The 21,341-nt window shown below is 48.6% G+C and overlaps 1 protein-coding gene across 6 annotated transcripts in view; it reads right to left on the bottom strand.

Annotated features, from left to right (window-relative positions):
• The window catches only part of FBRSL1 (fibrosin like 1), a 307,120-nt gene that overhangs the window by 81,207 nt on the left and 204,572 nt on the right, over positions 1-21,341 (bottom strand). For all 6 annotated transcript variants that reach the window (XM_043965816.1, XM_043965808.1, XM_043965826.1 and 3 more), the window contains one exon: positions 2,921-2,950. In XM_043965816.1, the coding sequence (XP_043821751.1) occupies positions 2,921-2,950 (30 nt within the window). The remainder of the gene's footprint in view (positions 1-2,920; positions 2,951-21,341) is intronic.

Below are 21,341 nucleotides of genomic sequence, written 5' to 3'. Positions count from 1 at the left end.
AGTCTGGGAAGACCTGAGTTCAAATCTGACCTTGGACACTTCCTAACTGTGTGACCCTGGACAAGTCACCTAACCCTGTTTGCCTCAGTTTCCTCATCTGTAAAATAAGCTAGAGAAGGAAATGACAAACCACTCTAGTGTCTTTGCCAAGAAAACCCCAAATGGAGTCAGACAGTACTGAAAGGACTCTATATCAAATAAAGGAAGCCAAATGGAGTCATGAAGATTCAGACACAACTGAAATGATTGAACAACAAGAGCATTTATATGGTGCCTACTATGTGCCGGAAACTGTGCTAAGTGCTTTATATACCATCTCATCTGATTCTCAAAACAACACTGGGAAGGGGGTACTGTTATTAATCCTTATTTTACAGATAAGAAAACAGAAGTAAAGTGACTTGTCCAGGGTCACTCAGCTAGGAAGTGTCTGAGGTCAGATCTGAATTTAGGTCTTCCCGACTCTGGGCCCAGAGCTTTATCCATTGCTAAGGCCTGTGGCTAATAGTAATAATCTCTCCTATCTGCTTCTTCAGAGCTTTCATTAGCCATGTGAAGTCAGAGAAAGAGAAAATCTTAGATCCTCAGAGTGGGAAGGATTATAAATCCGGAGCCGGAAGAGAAAGAAACAGCCTCCATGTGGCAGAGCCCACTGGCCCTGGGTGAATAAAAATGGAAGGACGCCAGGGCTTGAAGGGGTCACCTAGCGTGATACCCTCACTTTGGGGAGAATGTCAAAGAGTCTCTAGGGAGGAGAGGCAGCCCACTTAAGAGAGCCCAGCCCAGATTTGGGCTGGGACCAATCCAGCAAATAGGCCAGTAAGGAGCCCCAACCCTGGCCTTAGGCTGCTGGCTCAGGGGGATGAGGGGAAGGCTATTCTTCTCCTAGGCTGCGTGGCTGGGGCTGCTACCTCACAAAGTGGGTTCTGCTGAGATCAAATCCAAGGCCACAGTAAACCTCTCTGATTCCAGACTGGGAGCTTGCCTCTGCCTGGGGGGAGGGGAAGGGCTTAAAAAATGATTGACCCGGGGCAGCTAGGTGGCACAGTGGATAGAGCACCAGCCCTGGAGTCAGGAGGACCTGAGTTCAAATCCGGTCTCAGACACTTAACACTTACTAGCTGTGTGATCCTGGGCAAGTCACTTAACCCCAATGGCCTCACAAAAAAAAGATTGACCTCCACAGGTAGGATCAGTTCCTACCTCCACATGTGTGTCCTTAGTCATAGATACCCACTTGCACAGGATGACGGCAGTCAGACCCCCATGGCTGCACCAAGATTGCCACTCCTTACCAAGGTTGGCATGATGAGAAATAATAACAAGGGACATGGATATTTCACATTTTGTAAAGATTTTACATATCCTTATCTGACTCTTAATGTCTCTGGGAGGTGGGTGCTATGGATGTTATGAGCCCGGTTTTACAAATGAGGAAACTGAGGCTGAGAAAGGTTTGGTGACTGGAAGAGCTTGACCCAGGCAATTGCTGGGCTTGGAAGAGAGAGTTAGCTCAGCTCCCCGCCACCCCCCCCCCAGCCTTCTGCTTGAGGCCCTGGCAAAGCCAGAGTGTGCAGGTGTGTGTGGCTTGATCACCTCCCTACCCCCACTCCCCCATGGGGACTGCCGGCTCATTGCTGCTTCCTCATAAGGTAACCTCCGATTGTGCACTCGGAAAGCTAATCAATGTAGTTCAGATTTCAATTTCTCCACTACAAGGTGAAGTCAAACCCAATGTAGCAAACGTCAGTCTGGTGGGAACGCTGCTCGCCTGGGTAATTTAGAATGTCGTTAATGGCGCGCCTGCCCAATGCCGCCACACGTCACTTACAGCTTCATCCAGAGGGCTCGCCGGTGGTCTGCCTGGCGCCTGTCAGCGCCCACGGCCCTGCCCCCCCTCCCTGTGATGGATGCTTCTTCCCTCCCCTTCCCACTGAGGTGACAGGGCAGCTGGGTTTGGTTCAGCAAATGTTCTATGTCCTCTCTCTCCTCCTTTCTCAGTTTCTTTGCCATGAAGGTAAACCAAGTCACCACTGGCTTGTCCCCCTACCCCCATGCCCTCTGCGTCCTGGCCTCTGGCTTCCTGAGACCACACTAAATTAGGGTAGCCCCAGAACCTTCAAGAGTACTCTTAGCTCAAGCTCTGGTACACAGTGGTGCTTAATGAATGCTCAGGGACCTTCTGAACTATTGTGAAGGGAGGGAAGGGAAGACTTCCCCTCTGGGACAGGGTGGTCTCAAGGTTCCTTCTTGCTCCCTCATCAGAAAAGCCACCCAGCTATGGCTGCTCCATCCACCCACACACTGGCCCGTGGCTACAGTTACCCCACCACCACAGTCATACATCCAAAGACACACACGGTCCACCCTCCCACCTCCTGCCTTCTCTATGTGACCCTCTCTGTTTCATGGGGCATAAGACCAAGCTGTCACTGGGAGAACCCACTGTGCCAACATTCTCCAGGTTATCTATTCCCTGACAGAGAAGCCACGTCACCCCCTTCCCCACCCTGGTACCCTGGTGTGTTGCAAACATGTCCCGGTTATCCGTGGTGAAGGGATTTGGGGTGTGGGAGATGCATACACAGACAAGTGAGCCCAGAGAGTATGCCAAACCCTCCTGTTCCTTTCTTCTCAGATTCCCCTCCTTTAGGAGCTAATGTCAGGGTCCCAAAGGTTTGTAGGGCATCTTGCCCCCTCTCATTCTCATGCCTGATGAGTAACTGAGGACCTGGACAATCCAGCACCAAAGCCAACGACCCCTGTGAGCACAGAGGACCAATAACGCCCCTGGGCTGGACACCCCAGGGAGCCGTCCTTCGCTCCTGAGGAAGTGGCAGTAACCGTCTCTGGGCTCGGGACTGGGTCTGCTGTTTACTTTCATTCAACAGGGGTGTGGGGAAAGAACCCCAAATCTTACCTTATCATCAATATCGCTCTCGCTGTCACACTGTGGATGAGAAAAAGAGAGAAAACTTCATGTAAAAAAGAGCCTTTAAAATGAAACTCTTAAATCATTATTTAACACCCTCTCCCTGTCTCTGGTTAACACCTACTTCAAGGAACACAAAATACACACCTTGATCCTCCCAGCCCGACCTACCTACCGTTCCTGCCTGATTGCTAATGGAAATTTCATGTTCAGGGAGAAAAGCAAATTTGTCTCCTTTTGAAATCCCGGAACACGGGAGACAAGGGATGTGGTGGGGGTGGGGGGTGGCTGAGCAACGTGTTCTGAGACAGGGTTTAATCAGAGGTGGCATTGGCTGGGATTGCCCCTGGTATCACTGAGGGAACTGTCTGGGAATCAGCCTTTGTTATGGAATCATTGGGAATGCCACGTCACTGGGCAAATGTCTGGGCACTTTGTGGATGGAGGGAAGGGAAGACTACCAGAACTGCTCAGAAGAAGGAAGGAGAGATGGGTATAAGGAACGACCAATTCAAACGCACAAAGACCCTCGGGTCAGCTGGATATCAGCAAATGGTCACCCTCACTGAGTGCCTAGAAAGAGGCACCAATACTCCCTGGACAAAACCACATGGCTGCCGTCATCCAGCAGCTGCAGAGCCTGGATCTCTGGTCCCTGTGTCCCAGGTCTATTCTTTGCCTTAACTTCCTCTTCCAGGGCCCTTTCCCCTTCTGGGGCGGGGGGGAAGGCAGGGGGCTAAGCCTAGAGTTAGGCTTTTATATACACACACACAAACCCACTGAATAAAGACCTCATTAATTTTATTTATTTTTTTTTAGTGAGGCAATTGGGGTTAAGTGACTTGCCCAGGATCACACAGCTAGTAAGTGTCAAGTGTCTGAGATCATATTTGAACTCAGGTCCTCCTGACTTCAGGGCCAGTGCTCTATCCACCTAGCTGCTCCAACCTCATTCATTTTGGGGGTAGCAACCTCTCAGTGAGTAAACCCCACTTTAACCAAAGCAAAAGACGAAGTCTGCCAATGAGAGTCTCTGAGGAAGAATTTCTGGGCCTTTCCCAGTCACCCGGCCTAATCTGTTTCAGAGCTAAGACTTGAACCCATCAGGCTGCCTGTTTGACCTGTAGCTTTGAGCACAGTTGTCCTTCTTCCTGAAAACCTCTAAGTGGCTGTGAGGGTCTGCGATGGTAGCAGAGGACCAGACACCACAGGGTCTCCAGGCTCCTTTTGTAGACAGGTTCCCCCCCTCTACTTCTCAAGAAAATACCAGCCCCCTGAGGGAAAGGGTTGTTTCATGTTTGATCTGTATCTACTCTGAAACCCTCCAGCAAATCCCATTTATCATCAGCATCTTTTCCAATGATACAGATCACAGGGCCCCACTCCTCCTGGCTGCTCACCTTCAGGGCATGTGGAATGAATGACTTATTGAGATCCTCCAGGGAATAGTCCCCAGGGCCTCACATTTCTCTCTGGGCCCTGGAGGCCCATGTTTGAGAGGCCAGGCCCTGTGGACTCAGGGGAGGAGGGTTGTGGGCATAGGGTCAAGTGTCGGAGAATCCAACCACAAGCATGTGTCCACGGCTTACAGGTCATAGCCCAGAGGGCTGCTCTTCTGAAATCTTGGAGTGAGAAGATAAACCAAACCCAGTGCATTTAGTACAACCCATATCTGACTGAGAATCACCTTTGTTTAAAGACCTCTCATGGGGGGGGAAGCTGCTATGTAACAAGACAGTCCTGCCACCTGGCCTAAGTGGCCTGTCCAGCATCCTTCCACTGCTCCCAGTTCTGCCCCTGGGGCCACACAGACTGAAACTCATCCCTCCTCCCATGACACTGGCTTAGAACTTTGGCTAGCCCTCCTTCCTGGCTCCCTTACAACACCCTAAGAACAAATGAGCTTTACAAAGGTTTTGTCCTGTCCTTTCAATCAATCAACCAGTAAATAGTTGTTACGTGTTTACTGTGTGCCAGGCATTATGATAAATGATAGGGCTACCAAAAGGGGCCAAAACACAATCCCTGACCTTAAGGAGATCACATTCTAACGGGGGGAAGACACAAGTCAGTTTATCAATAAACATTTATTAAGCATCTGTTCTGTGTCAGGCACTGTGAGAAGTGTCAGGGGACACTTTTGGACCTTTGTCCAAAGTGAAGGTGAATGAATGGGTGATTACAAGATATATGTGTGTCTATGTGTGTGTGCATACAAAGACAAGGGCAACATAAATGCTGCCCTCCAAGACCTTACACTCTAAGAATATGGGGTGGACAATTAAATGCCGAAGTTGGCTACTGAATTCAGTTGCTCAGGGGGCAGGAAGAAGGAGGGAGCTGAGAAGGCTGGATAGACACGGGAAGATGAAGGAGGATGAGGAAGAATCGGGGTTTTCAGAGGTACAGTTTCTTTTCTTTTTTTTTTTTTAATGGGGCAATGGGGTTAAGTGACTTGCCCAGGGTCACACAGCCAGTTAAGTGTCAAGTGTCTGAGGCCGGATTTGAACTCAGGAACTCCTGAATCCAGGGCCGGTGCTTTATCCACTGCGCCACCTAGCCGCCCCCAGAGGTACAGTTTTAAGAAGTAAAAAGCTTGGCTAATAAAAGTGTGGCAACCTATTCCTAGTACCCAATACTTCATCTCCCTCCTTGTGTATGTGCGTATAACAGGCACATCACAAATATCCAGTTGAGTTGAATCGAGACTGGTAAAATTTTGTTCCAAATGGCTGATGGTTTGTGAAATGGGAGTGGGAAGTATTAAGCTATGGGGGGATGGCCAAGAGGGAAATGGAGAGAAAAAGGCAAGGCCTAAATGACTGGTTTGTCCTCCTGTCTTTGGGTGTCAGATGGTGGTGACAAAATAAAACTTAGACCCCCTGTTTTACAGATTCAGGCCCAGCAAGCAAGCTGTGCCCTGAGCCTGGCAGGACAACAATCCTTTGCGATCTCCCTCTGGATGATCTCACTCTCCGGGCTAGTCACACGATTCACCAGGTGTTCTCTGATCAATGACAAGCACTGGACAAACTCCTGCAATGAATCAAACTTGTCACGTGCTTGCTGCTCCCCCACTCTCAGGGCTACAGTTCACTGGACAGTCACTAGTGTAAGTATTGAGATCTCCCCACACTACCTCGGGCCCCCTCCCTAGGGGTGGGGTCCCGGCATATGTGTCTATAGCTCCATCTTGTTTGCAAGCCTTTTTCCTCACTCTGGGGTGGGGGTCACAAAGGAATGTTAAAACCAACTCAGTGGTTAGAAAACCAGGGAGGAAATGGAAAGAAAGACGGAGTTAGGGTAAGGGTAGGGAGGCAGATAAAGAGAGACAGAGACATTCAGAGAATGGGTGAATCTGGGCAGATGAAGCAAGCTCAGGCAAAGCCGGGCTAGGCAGGCAGCAAGAGGCAGACTAGGCCCTGTTTTCTCCTCTGTAAAGCAGAGATTGCAGGGGGGCGGGAGAGGCTGGGGGAGGGGGCTCCCTCTCCTTCTCTGCTCAGAGCTCGAGGCCTCTGTCACAGATGCTAACTGACATCAAACACCCTCAATAATTCAGAGAACACTGTACTAGGAAGGAGCTGAACACGGCTTGATTATTTGGTGAGTGAAACACGGAATATTAGTCAGAGCTGAGCCCGTTAGAGCGTGCCGGGAAAAAGGGGGGGGGGTTAGAAGTGAGGAGGGGGAGATGAGATGTGAAGCTCAAATGCCTTTTGAAAATGTCACAGACTGTAAAATCACAACCACCCCCAAACTTAATGTATTTGATCATGCGTGTGCTTGTAGTCATATGTGTGGGTGTGTGTAGTGGGTCCAGGAAGGCCTATCTACACAAGGGAGAGTGGTCTACATGTATGCATATATAAGCATTTGCTTCATTTCAATTAAACAAAGGTTTATTACACACCTACTACGTGACAGGCACATGTTGAGCCTCTAGGGCTAAAGATGAAAAGATTTATATGTGCACACACGTGGATGGGCCAGCCTGAACTGGCATCTACATATATACATGTGCATGTGATTACTATAGGTTCTGAAACAGGGCACTCCATAGGCTCTGAGTCTGTCATCCTGAAGTTCACGTTTTTAGAAAAGAGGGGGAGACCCGTCGTGGGTGACACTGCTACTTGGGACTGCATTCCTTGTTGATGACGCTGGAAGGGACTCCCCCACCTTCACCTGCCCCCTTTGAAAATTCCTGGCTTTTCACAAGATATAGCTCAAGCACCACTTGTTACAGGAGGCTCACACCAACTCAACTTACCCTGCCCCTCCTCCCCACCGGTGCTCTGCCGCCTGCCCTCCTCACCACCTTGTATTTATACTGTATGGAGTTAAAAAATCTACTTCTATGTACACATGCGGTCTCCTTTGAAGAAATGTAAGGTTCTTGAGGGTAGGGACTGTCTCAATTATGTCTCTGTGGCCCTGGCCCCCTAGCCCCATGCCGGGTAGAGAGTAGTGGTTTAGTAAATGCTTATTTGATTGAAAGAATGTAAATTAAGGGGGCAACTAGGCGGCGCAGTGGCTAGAGCACCGGCCCTGGAGTCAGGAGGACCTGAGTTCAAATCCGGCCTCAGACACTTAAACACTTACTAGCTGTGTGACCCTGGGCAAGTCACTTAACCCCAATTGCCTCGCAAAAAAACAAAAACAAAAAACAAAAAAAATAACAAAAAAGAATATAAGTAAGCCCCCTGAAGGCAAGGAGGATTTCATTGGTGATGACGGGTAGTATGAGTACCTAGCAGAGTACCAGGCTTGTAGAATGTGTAGACTGGTTGCATTTTTTAGTGCCAGGCTGTTAGTTCTTATTAACAGATGAATGGCCTAAACATTATATCGAGACCTAGCCCTGTCTCCACCTGGGGGGTATGAAAAGAAACGGACAAAAGTGACCTCCAGGGCAGGGCCAGGGTGGAGGTAGGGAAAAGTGGCTGGGGTGAGAATACACCCTGACCAAGGAGGAAGCACCTGCACCGGGGAAATCATGGTTCCAATAGGTGTGGAAGAGTCTATGGTTAAAGTGATGGGGTGACCTCAAGAAACCAAGTCACACACGCATATGCCCAGGCACACGCAGACAGCACCCCCATCACAGAATTATCAGGTCATATATCCAGAGCAGGAAGAAATCTCAGAAGAGATCCAGTCCAGTGTGCCCCTACACATTTTATAGAGGAGGGAACGAAGGGGCACACAGATGAAGTGACTGGCCCAAGGTCACAAAGATAATAACCATCAGAATTTAACGATATCTTCCTTAGTGCCCATTTCTGAATGCACTAAGCTATGTGGGGGATACCGGGCATAAGCACCTAGTCTTCCAACAATCCAATAAAGCTTCTTAGCTGGGCTGGGCTATGAAAAGTGGGTTCAAATAATGTAATAAGATCAACGCTGGATTTGGTATCAAGACCTAGGTTTCAGGGGCAGCTAAGTGGCGTGGTGGATAAAGCACTGGCCCTGCATTCAGGAGGACCCGAGTTCAAATCTAGCCTCAGACATTTGACACTTACTAGCTGTGTGACCCTGAGCAAGTCACTCAACCCTCACTGTCCTGCCAAAAAAAAAAAAAAAAAAGGGTGGTAGTGGTGGAAAGACCTAGGTTCCAATTTGGACCTTGGCTCTCCTTATGTTGTAACTTTGAGAAATCTTCCCCACTATGGGCCTCTGTTTTGCCATGGTTCATAAAATGATGGTTGATTGACTCAGTGACCTTAGAGGTCCCTCCCAGCTCAAGGAGCACAATCTCCTGACAATGGACTCGGCCAAGCTTTTGTTTCTGGGTTTAGAAGAGGAACTAAGCAAAGAACAGGCTACTCTTGAGATCACGGCCACTTTTTCCTTAAAAGAAAAAAAAAATCTCTTCCTAGCAACTGCAATTATGATACTTTCATGTCAAATGAATTATATTACTGAGAATAAATCTCCGTGAGATGCACATGAGGGTTCTCTGGCTCCAGTCAGACTTATGCATTACTGGTTTTATATGTTGTACTCTATGTGATTAATATCGGTAATCAAATTATATTGCCTTCCAGCGCGCTCTCACATTCAAGGCTATAATGTTTTCAATGACAAAGTTCATAGAGTTGTATAAAAACGTACCTCACGCTGTACCATCCCTTTATTGCTGCCGTAAAACACCATTTCCAATTTAGTGATCAGTGATATAGGAGACAGGCCTTGATTGGCAGGGGAGAGGGTCCCTGGCCCATGGGCCCACTGGGTTCAAGGGAAGTATACCAGTGGGATCCACCCTTGGCTAGATACTTTTTGCTCAAGGGATCCCTCACAATCCTGTTTTAGCAATTGGTGAATGGTATACAGTGGGTGTTTAATAAATGCTTATTAAATTCAATCCTATCCAGATCAGATGAGACCTGGCCAGGGGCCCAATTTGTGGTGCAAAGGAGACAGTGCTGAACTTGGAGAGAGAAAGTAGGAGTCAGCATCTGAGTCTGAACCCCAGGTCTGCCACTCACCCCCATGTGGGTGTTTATTGTTTTCTTACCTGAAAATGAGGAATTTGGATTTGTTGATCTAAGAGCCCTCCCAACCCTGACATTCTGTGTCCTAAGGGTTCTCCCAGCTCTGATATTCTGTGTTCTAAGGGCTTCCCAGCTCTGACATTCTGTGCCCTAAGGGCCCTCCTAGCTCTGACATTCTCTTTTCTTTCTTTTTTTTTTTAATTTTTTTTTTTTTTTAGTGAGGCAATTGGGATTAAGTGACTTCCCCAGGGTCACACAGCTAGTAAGTGTTAAGTATCTGAGGCCGGACTTGAACTCAGGTACTCCCGACTCCAAGGCCAGTGCTCTATCCACTGTGCCACCTAGCTGCCCCGGACATCCTCTTTTCTAAAGGCTCTCCTAGCTCTAACATTCTGTGTTCTAAGGGCCCTCCCAGCTCTGACCTTCTACATTCTCAAATCTCTCCCAGTTCTATATCTGCAGAAATAAGGGCAGAGATGGCAAGGAGCTCATGTCTACAAGGACTCACCGGAGATCGTGGGATAAGTTAGTTACAGATGACAGAAACCCAGAGTGTGGTGTCATCTCGGAAGAAGGAAGGGATGAGCCACGAATTGGGAGCAATACAAGGAGGCTAACCAGTTGTTGAGGATGCCAACTGATTCCAGAAGAAATTTCTACCCATTCCACTGAGTTTTCTGCCCTCTGGGGTGAAGAATCAACCAAACGCCTTTCCCTACAACGGCCCTTCTGGTATAAGAAGACGGCTACGAGGTCACCCCCAAGCCTGCTATTCCTCAAAGTAAACGTCCCTAAGGTCCTTGTATGGCTGGGTCTCAAGTTCATTCACCATCTTGGTTGATGTTCTCCAGTCTGTCAGAGCCCTTGGAATGTGGTACCTAGAATATTCGAAACATAATCTAACCAAGGCCAAGTATAGAGGGGACTCTCACATCTCTCTTAGTGCCACCTGGGAAAGCAGAAATTTTGGCTGCCATGTCACACTCTAGCCACATTTGCGGTTCACTAAAATTCCAGTATCTTTGTTTAAAAAAAAAAAAAAAAGGTATTGGGTATACCTAATGTAGGCAGCTAGATGGTTCAATGGAGGGAGGGCTGGGCCTGCAATCAGGAAGAGCTGGGTTCAAATATGGCCTCAGACACTTACTAGCTGTGTGGCCCTGGGCAAGTCACTGAACCTCTGTCTGTCTTAATCTACCAGAGAAGGAAATGGCAAAGCACTCTAGTATCTCTGCCAAGAAAACCTCATGGACAGTGCTGGTCAACTATGGTCCATGGGGTCATGAAGAGTTGGACACAATTGAATGACTGAACAGTAACTACATCTTCCCTCTCTTACAACTTGTTATAATGATTTTCCTGAACCTTTACTTTCTTTCTGATAAATTTCAGCTTACCAGCTTTGGCTCAACATTCCAGCCTGTTAAGATATTTTTTTTCCCCATCACCCACTGAATAGCCCTATCCCTCCCAGCTTCATGTCAACAATAAATTTGATGGATAGACCATTTATCCTTCCATCTAAGCCACTGATACAAATGCCTGAGGGCAAGCATCTCAGGGCAGATCTGTGGGGGTACTTGACCCACGACTTCCCTTCAGGTTGACATTCAACCATTAATGATTACCTCTCAAGTCTGCTTATCGTAGCTGTTGTGAATTCCCCCACTTCAGAAATGCCTCCATCCTATCTCCTTGTTTGTGAAATGGAGTAATGAGAAACCTGGGTGACTGGGAGGATCAGGCCAAAATCCTAAGCCAATGAATGCGGAATACTAAAGAGAAGGCCTGCTCCTTGGGACAGAAGTTCCTTGGAAACCAATCTCGTTTCCAGAGTGACTGGTAGTCAGCTTACCCCAAAGTTCGCTGAGCAGTGCTTTGGGGGACATAGAGACAGTAGACCAACTGCCTCTCTAAGGAGGAGATTTCATAAGGAGTCACTTGTATGTGTTTCTCCTTAATCAATAAAATCTACCGATCAACAAGTACAAACCATGTACTGGGCAGTTGAAAAAGAAATCAAAGAATCCCTGTCAAGGAGTTTACATTGTATCAAGGGAGAAGCCATGCATATTTCTAGGTAAAATCAAATTACAGGCAAAATAAATTCTAAGTTATTTTTTTGGGTGAAGTACTAGTAGTGAGGGAAGGGTGAGATGAGAATTGGTCCCAGAGAGGGGGGTGTTTGAAGAAAAGAAAAGGATCTAAGAGACTGAGGGAAGGAGGGAAAGCACTGTGGACAATCAGGACAACCTCATGGAGACGGGAGATGGGACGTTACCCATGTGAAGCAGCAAGAAGTCCTGTTGGAGCATGGGAAGGGAACAAGTGCGAGACCAACTCCTGGGCCTCAAGCTAATGTCTACTTTGAGGAAAGTCAACTGGATGAACTGCAGTAATCTTCCCTGGACAGAAGAGATAATTAAGTGGAACCGTCCAGTCCTACGGCAGAGCACAGGGGAGAGAATATGAGAATGAGTCAGGCAGGCCCATTCTCGTAGACTTGGTGGCCTGGGTTACTCTAGGCAAGGCATTTAACCACTGGAGAAGGAAATGGCAAACCACTCCAGTATCTTTGCCAAGAAAACCCAATGGATGGTGTTGGTGTAAAGAAGAGCCAGGCACGACTGAACAACAAAACATCTTCCCCTGCTGTATACCTGTTTCCTCATTCCTCATTCCCTGCCTCAGTTTCCTCATTTGTAAACAAAGGAGATACAGCAGATGCCCTCTTTCAGCTCTCCCTCTGTATAACTCTGTTTAAAATGCTCTGCAGGGGGCAGCTAGGTGGTGCAGTGGATAAAGCACCGGCCCTGGATTCAGGAGGACCTGAGTTCAAATCTGGCCTCAGACACTTACTAGATGTGTGACCCTGGGCAAGTCACTTAACCCCCATTGCCCTGCAAAAAAAAAACCAAAACCAAACCCAAAAAACCCAAAACAAAACAAACAAAAAATGCTCTGCAAATCTTGGAGAGCTACAGAAAGGTCAGCAATTTTAAAAATCACTATTATTGCGTTCTTATCTTTTTCAATGAAGTAAGGACAGGTTGCCCTCCTATTATTCTTTTAAATTTCACATTCGACGAACTACTGCAAGGGCCAACAAAATTCCTGCTTTTTTGTAGGATGGTTAAAGCACTGAGGTGAAGTTCACTGGTGATGGGCTCACTGGCTACCTCCTAGGGACAGCCGCTGCCACTGTAGCAGTAGCAGCAGCAGTAGCAGACAGGAACATGAGGATGATGTACACACCAGCCTGTGGGCCCATCCTTCTGATCTCTGCTAGGTCTCTGCTTCTGAAAAGCTTGTTGGTCCAGGCACCTCAGAGATTGTGTGTCACTAGGCTGGGAAAATATATTAAGCATGCCACTTGCTCGTTTCTATGGATTAATGTCGTGGCCAAGAGATTGTAGGAAATGGTCTGGTCTTTGAGAATGCTCTGGCTGGAGGACACACTGCTGATGGAGTTGTCAGGAATGTTGGAAAGTCTGTATTTGTATCATTGAGAGATCTGTTGTTTACCCACTAAAGACAGTGCATTTGTGATGTGGAATTCTAGCCTGCAAGGAATGTCTTATTAGTTATTTGGGAGGTGCTTAATTTTTAAACCAGCAGTAAAGTCTGGTAACTTGCTTCTGTTTCCTTGCCTAATAATAATAATAATAATAATAATGATAATAATAACAATAATGATAATGGTAATAACAACAATAATAATAAACAAGGACAACAACAATAATGATTTATCTTGTAATGGCAACGAAGACGACAACAACAAGGCAGCTAGGTGGGGCAGTGGATAGAGTACCATGCCTCAAGTCAGGAAGACTCATCTTCTTGAGTTCAAATTTGACCTCAGACACTTACTAGTTGTGTGACCCTGGGCAAGTCAGTTTACCTTGTTTGCCTCAGTTTTCTCACTTGCAAAATGAGCTGGAGAAAGAACCACTCCAGTATCTTTTTGGGGGGGGGGCAGGGCAATGAGGGTTAAGTGACTTGCCCAGGGTCACACAGCTAGTAAGTGTCAAGTATCTGAGGCTGGATTTGAGCCTCAGGTCCTCCTGAATCCTGGGCTGGTGCTTTATCCACTGTGCCACCAAGCTGCCCCAAAACAATCATTTATTTCTTTATTAAGCACCTACTATGTGCCAGGCACCGGCCTCATCAAATATGATCTCATTTGATACGGGCAACAAACCTGGCAGATAGGTGTTATTATTATTGCTACTTTACAAATGAGGAAAATGAGGCAAATAATGGTTAAGGTGACTTGCCCAGGGCCAACAGGGCTAATCAAGTGCCTGAGTTGGGTTTTGAACTCAGGCCTTCCTGATTCCAGTTCTACTGGCTAGGTCCCCTAGCTGCCTCATGGGTGAGATTCTGAGAGGCAGAGGCTGCGGCCTGGGCACGGGCAACAGAAGAAGGCTGCATGCCCCCAGATTGGCCTAAGCCTGGGAGGATGTGCCCACTGCACTGGGGGTGGGGTGGAACACATGTCAGTGCTTTGCTCTCCCCCCATCTGCTGAGAGGGCTCAAGACAGAAATAGAGCACCTCCCAGCAGAGCCACGGAAGGCACCACCAATCCGGATGCTTCCCGCTTAATTAACGCGGCAGAACCCTCGAGGTGGAAAGTGCAATCCCCATTAAGCTGTCATTTTTAGTGGTGGGTGATCTGGCCTCAGAGAAGTGCAGAATGACTCGCAATGGGACAGGTGCCCATCAATGCCAGCACGACCACCTCCACCCCTTTGTGGGACGTGGGCATGGTGCACGGCACAGAATCCATCTCCGAAGGCTACTTCCCTAGCCTGGGAGGGAAAGGAAGGAAGGAAGGAAGGAAGGAAGGAAGGAAGGAAGGAAGGAAGGAAGGAAGGAAGGAAGGAAGGAAGGAAGGAAGGCCCCAAGCACCAGCCCCATCAGGGCAGAGACGGGGCTGCCATGCTCTGCCACGAAAGGGGGCTCACGCTCCTGCCGAGGCCATGATGCTTTACTGCTACCCCGGGGCCGGTGGGGCCAGAGGCTCTTCGTTAGCAAAGCCCCTCCCTTGAACCCCTCACCCAAGAATCCCCAGCCTGCTTAGAAAACCGTCTAATTAGAGAGGGTTCTAATTAGTGCCGGAAGGAGACAAAGGCCTTCTCTCATCTAGGAAGCAGGGGCCTCCTTCTCCTGTCCTGCCGGGGGACCAGGACAAGCACGTCGGCAAAATTTGGCAAGACACCCCCCCCCCAAACCCCTCAACCCTCTGACAAATCTCCCTGGATTGTTTCTTAAACCAATGTGGCAGCGTCGGCAGGAAGACGCATTTAGTGGAAAATATTTAGGAAGAAATATTTCGCCCTGTAGCTGGCTCCTTGGGGAGGTCTGATTTATCTGACATCAAAGACCACGCGTGTGCCAGGGCTGTGTTTTCCGTCAGTGCGAGCGTGTAGAGGACGGGGCTCATGGATCCCTATAATTAACAAAAACAGCCCATCATTGTCAGCCTGAGCAGGCAGGGTCATAAATGAATACGTTATTAAGTCCTGCTGAATTAATGTTTAACTGCAATAGTCGGAATTGAATGAGGCAATTAATCAGAGTAAGAGGTGGGGGAGAAAAAACCCCCCTCACATCTGTCTCGCTGCTAGCGAGACGACCTTCAGAATAGCAGGGGTTGGGGAGGGGGGGGCGCTCCCTCTGGTCTGAGCCCCACCCCTGAGGCTTGCTGAAGGGGAGTGGGTGACACAGATGCCTTCTGGGTGACTGGGGGAGTGCAAGGCAGAACTGGGCATGGAAACCCTCTGCTGGTGGGGTGGGGGTACAGGGGTGGAGAAAGATCCTTGCTGCAGAGGTAGATGGAAACTGCAATGTATTCGGGCAGATCCCTGTAGGAGGGGGTATGGACCCTGGCCGTGTAAGGGGAAAGGATCCAGCCCCTGACCCCCAATAATTGGGGAAATGACAGATCCCTTCACGAAAGGCCACATTATGGAGGGAAATAGCATGTAGGGGGAACATAGATCCCTCCCATTATGTATGTGTGAAGGATGTCCTGGGGAGCATCAGGCACTCCCTGTATACATTGGGACAGACACCTGCTGGGGTGGCATGGATCTTAATTATCTGAGGGTCCAGGAATGGGGGTTTACTGGAGGAAGGTGAGGCATACAGAGGGATACCTCTCTTATGGAAGGGGCATAAACCCCTACTGTGTATAGGGGGGCGCAACTCCCTGCTGGGGATGGGGAGGGGGGAGTAAAGGTTCTTCTTGTTGAAAGCAAAAGGCCCCTGGGAGATACAGATCTCCATGGTGAACTGAGGAGATACCATGCTGTTTCGGGATGGGGGTGGCATAAATCTACATCATGTGTGGAGATAGAGACATGACGTACTGGGAGACGGACAGGATCTTGGGGGGGTACAGAAGCACCACTGCGGGGATGTTCAGGGAGAGAGTCCTGTCAGAGTAGGGCTGGAGATGCCCACTGTGGAAGGGAACAAGACCTGGGCATCTAGACCTTCATTTCCTATTGGGGCAGCAGGGAGATCCTTTCAGAATAAAGACAGATCCCTCTTAGAAAGGTGAGGGATTATGGGGCCCCCTGCTCCTTCCCATTAGCAACAGCTCTTTCTAAAGAGGCAGCTGGTGGTACAGAAGGGACAGCACTGGGCCTGGAGTCAGAAAGACCTGAATTCAAATCCAGCCTCAGATACGTGCTAGCTGTATGACCCTGGGTAAGTCATTTCCTCAGCGATAAAATTGGGGTGATAATAGCACCCACCTCCTGAGGATGTTGTGAAGATCGAATGAGATAATAATTATAAAGTGTTTAGCCCAGCAACTGGTGCATAGTAGGTGCTATATGAATGCTTATTCTCCTTTCTTTGTCTCCTTCCTGGGCACTGTGTCTGCAGGGGGAAGGGAACTGATGCCCTGACTTAAGAGGACAAGATTCCTTCCCATAGTCTGACTCCAACTCTGATCTGGGCAGGTTCCTGTTACAGGTTTTCACCTTCATATACGTTGTCCATCTCGTCTGCGTATTTAGATAACGGCATGTTGAATGTAAACTCTCCGGGGGCAGTCTTTGGGAGACAGAGGGGCTTTCTTTGAATCCCCAGAAAGAAAGCCCAAAGAAAGTGCTTGTTTTGTTGTCTGATCTGCCTGCACTCCTCTCCCTCTCCACCCCAGATTCTGCCCTTACTCCCAGCTTCCCAACTTCCTGGAAAGCTCCCCCACGTGGTCCTGCCCTCACTGGAGTATCTCAGTAAAGACGCTCAAATTGTGTCTAAGCTCCATATAGGAAGTGTGTTAGGGCTGACCCTAATCTCCTGGCCTTGATGCAGCTTGGGATGGTGGCTGGGGTGGTGAACACTGGTCTCTTCCTCTTCCTGCTGCTGTGAAGAAGGAAGAGATGCAGGCAGAGGGGACACTAAATTTTGAGTCCCAGTAACCTGGGACTCAACTCTGCTATTCATTACCTGTGTGACTCTGGCCAAGTCTCTTAACCTCTCTGGGCCCCTCAAAGACAGTTTATATGACGAGATGCTTTTCAGAGCCCTTGGATTGAAATCTCTGACTTTACTGACTCCTTGAGGAAGGCCTTCTCACCTGCCTTCCCTACCAAAGCCAGCCCAGAGCATACCCCAACACTACCGTAGAGAGGCCAGGCCAGGAGGTTTGTGGGGGAAAAGACAGAGATAGGGGAGGGAGAATGAAAGGAATTTACCAATACCCAAGTGCCCAGATTCAAACACAACAAAACAACCCGTGATGAAGTCCCAATAAATACAAGCCTCATCCTCCTTTCCTTTTTACAGGGTAAGTGTTAATTACTCAGCTTTAGCGGCAATGGTCAGCCAGGGATTTTTCAAACAAAGACATGAAAAATTCATGAGCAGGGAAAAGCTTCCCTTTGGGATTCAGTTTCCCAGTACAATATTTCAGCTCTCCTGCCCCTGGGAGGTGACAAAGCTCAGGGCCCAAGAAGGGGCAGGGGTGGAAACAGAGGCACTGGAGCCCGTGTCTAGATTCCTGGCTTTCAGAGACAGAGGCTGCTCCAAGAGACCCTTCACTAGGACTCCTGGGGGCACTGTGGAATGAATGCCCCACTGAGGTGACACTCCTTGGTCAAGTCATAGCCTCTTTAGGCCCTCCCAGCTCCTGTTGTAAGGGTGTTTTGAGGGTCATTGCCCAGAAGGCAAAGAAAACTGCAAAAGAATGTCTGGGCCATAGCTGAAGAAGCCTATGAGCCATGGGGAACATGTTTCTGAGGTCAAAGGGCAGGTGTCAAGGGAGACCCAACAGAAGACATGTTGGTGCCAGTAGTTGGAGTGAGTCATCAGTTCCTGTTGGGGAGAGGGGTAAAAGCCCCTGAGAACAAGTTCCCAGTCTCTTTTTCTCTCCCTACCCTACCACCATCTCTCTCCTACCTTGAGGTAACAAGCAGTCTCTAGAAGTAGATCTCATCAGATCAGAATCTACTGTTCAATGGTAGTGGCAACTAAAGCCCAGGATGGGGGTTCCATGAGCTAGGCCGAGATGATATCTGAATCACCAGATCACAGGACCACTGACCTAAGAGTTATAAGGGACCTCAGGAGCAGCAGAGTGTAATCCTTTCATTTTACAGGCAAAGATCTGGGGCTCAGCAATGACCTTCCGTGAACCAAGTCCTTTGATTCCAAATTCAGTGCTCTTTCCAGTAGATGTAGGCCACAGAAAGCTTACTCTTAGAGAACGTTTAGCATCTGCATAACACTTTATGGTTAGCAAAACGCTTCTCACATGCTATTTGATTTGATCCCGGAAAAGACGGATGTCAGCCCAGAGGACGGCACCAGTTCTTGCCCTGGGTAAACTCACAAGTTCAAGGGTCTGGCCAATGGCTTGGAGGGTGTTGGCAGGCCACGTGGATCTAGGGCACCTAAGAAAGTGTGGGACATTTTTAAGGGATCAGGTTTGGACTTTGGGAACAGCATCAGCCCTAAACTCAGAGGGTTGCCTCTCCTCCCAACCCCGACTTGTCTAAGTCCTATGGCTCAGACAGGAGGAGAACTCCTCAGCAAAGTTGTCAGGCCAAAATCTCTTTCCCTTTTAATGTGTTTGAGGAGTTCGATGCACAGATAAGCCCTGCAAGGAAGCTAGGAGAATGAAGGTCACCTCTAAGCTGGAGAATATCTGCTAAGGAAAGAAACTGGGTCTAGGCCTGATGGCAGAGGACAGAAGTGAGCAGATGGGGACTGGGATGCCTCTTTGGGGACCTCTAAAGCAGGCCCTCGGGGTTTCTGTAAACCCTGCATCTTAGCCCCAGTCAGCCGGGAGGGGCACACGGCAAGTCTGCAGGGTGCGCTAACAGAGCCACTCATTAAATGGGAGTAAAGGCCCCAGAATTTACAGTCTCTAAAAGGGGCCTTGGGGATCTACAGCATGAAGATGAGGTCTGAAGCAAGAAGGCTCAGGCCAGAAAACTGTGTGGGACTGGCACAGAGGCTTGGGGCCAGTCAGAAGTAAAGCAGGTTTCGTCTGCCACCCTAAAGCCGGACCCGGCCTGAGGGATCTCCACAAAGGCTCCTTGCTCTCTTGTCCAACCTCCCAGCAACTGTGTCCAGCAGAGACCAGAAGCCCTTGAGCTCCGTCGAGGCGTGCTCGGAAGCAGAGCCCAGGGACCAGGGGATGTGCCAGCCCAGGGCAGGGCAGCGCCAAAGCTAGGCCTCCAATTTCCATTTATACAGATGAGGATGCAAAAGTACAGAAAGTCCTGAGAAAGGAGTGCATGTCAGAAGTAACTGGCAGCATCAAAGATTCAGAGCTGGATGAGACCCTGAACTGCAGAGTGTGTAAGTAAGCCTGAATAACTGGGAGTGAGAGACACTCAGAGATCTATGGCCAGATAAGGGGGTGGGTCATTCTTCTTTTCTCCCTCACTCCCTTCTTTCCTTCCATTTCTTTCTCTCTTCCTTTCTCCTTTCTCTCCTCCCTCCCACTCATCTTTCTTTCCTTTCTCCTTTTTTCCTTTTCTTCTTTCCCTTTTTCTCTCTTCCTTTGTCCCTTTCCTTCCATCCCTCTCTTTTCTCCCTTTCTTCCTTCTTCCCTCCTCTCCTTCCTTCTATCATTTATTAAGCACCACAGAATCAATCAACAAGCATTTCTTAAATGCCTATGTGCCAGGCACTGTGCCCAAGTGCTTCTGGTGGTGATGGGCACAAAGAAAAAACAAACCCAGTTCCTACTCTGATGTTCTAGACTCAGAACTCAAAGGAACCTTAAAAGTCATCCAATTCAAACCCCTCATTTTAGAAACGAGGAAACAGAGGCAACATGAAGGGGGTGGCCCCATCTGTCCTCTCAGGACCACCTATAGCAACATCATCTTGGGGACCTGAACAATGTTGGAGTTTTACAAATTTCGCTCAGCTGGCCTGACCTTTGAGAGAAATATTGGGGGGGGGGAGAGGCTGGAGAAATGAGCTGGCGCCCTCCTTCCTGGGGAGAATCACGAGTCCTCTCTCCCAACTGCACTCTTGAGCGTGAATCAATTTTCCTTCAGTCGATAACTAGCTCAAAGGTTCTAACCTTCATTTGTGCTCCAAATACTCAATCGGGGATGGAGAGCACACACCAATTAAGCAATTCAGCTAAAATAAGGAGCCAGGAGCAGGCATCTCCTCTGCCGCTGGCCCCCAGGGGACACAGGGTTACTAGCTGGGGGAAAAGGTAATTTATGGAGCTTAATACCGGGCGAAATGTTCTCATGATAATAAGATTGTAAGATCGTTTTTATATCTGGAGTCGTGTTGAAAAGGTCATTTCTCATCCTTTTACGCCCACCTAAGTCATGTAAATTAGTGCTACTCAAACAGAGCTGAACATGTTTTCAGCCCAAGTTCTCTCCTCCTCCTCCTCCTGGGGGGTGGGGGTGATGAGGGGGAGGCGGGGGGGGGGTAGGGGGGGGGTGCAGCAGAGCCAGCCTCTCTCTAGGTGAGCCGCCTTGGGTCTCAATGACTCCCCAGTCTTAGAAATAGGGAACAGACCAGTGATTTCACTGGTTTAGGGTACTGCAGGGTGAGGAAAATTCCCTCTCTCAGTAAAGGTCAGGCCAGCACCATCTCTGTCTTAGGCGAGTTGCCCGGAGGTTAAGTGACAAACCCAGGGTCATACAGCCAGGATGTGAACTTGAAGGCTGCCTGTCTGGATATACTGCTGCTCTAAGGCTTGTACAGGGTGTTCCTCCTTACCTGAAAAGGGAAGCAGCATTTATATGGCACCTACTGTGTGTCAGACACTTGTGCTAAGAACCTTACAAACATCTCATTTGAAGCCACGAGGTGGGCACTACCAATAGTAATGGGTCAGTACCCATGTGGATAAAACAGGACCAAGGCAGAGAGGACTAAAATGGCAGCCCAGGTGAAGGGGAGGAATGGATGCTTCAGAAAATCACAGATGCAGGGGCAAAAAAGTCAGTTAGAGTCACTGAGTCTGATACCCTCCATCATTTTACAGAGAAGGTTACCAGGTTCTCAAGGCAGATAAGTGTCTTAACTCAAGGTCAGAGAGGTTGTAAGCACCCAGGCTGGGATTTGAACCCAGGTCCTTTGACACCAAGTCTATTCCCATCTTCTGAATCCAGAAATGTAAAACAATCAGGTGTTATACCCAAGATCTGACCAGTTCCAGTATTCTGCTATCAACACATGTCCAAAGAAGGGATGGCACACAGGAGACTTCTCTTTTCTTACTTAGTTGAGTGCAGTGGGAAGGCCTCTGAACTGGGGGCATCCCAGACCTAGGCCTGAATACAGGTTCTAGTTTTACCAGCCACGTGACCTTGGACAAGTCACCTTAACTCCTTCAGACTCCACTGCCTTGAAGGAAATGGTCCCTTCTAGCTTGAAATCCTTAAAATAAAAAACCCAAAACAAA

Source organism: Dromiciops gliroides, chromosome 1 (assembly GCF_019393635.1).
Source record: "Dromiciops gliroides isolate mDroGli1 chromosome 1, mDroGli1.pri, whole genome shotgun sequence".
Lineage (NCBI taxonomy): Eukaryota > Metazoa > Chordata > Mammalia > Microbiotheria > Microbiotheriidae > Dromiciops > Dromiciops gliroides.
Note: the sequence above shows the minus strand (reverse complement) of the source record. Positions and strands in the feature narration are given on the sequence as shown.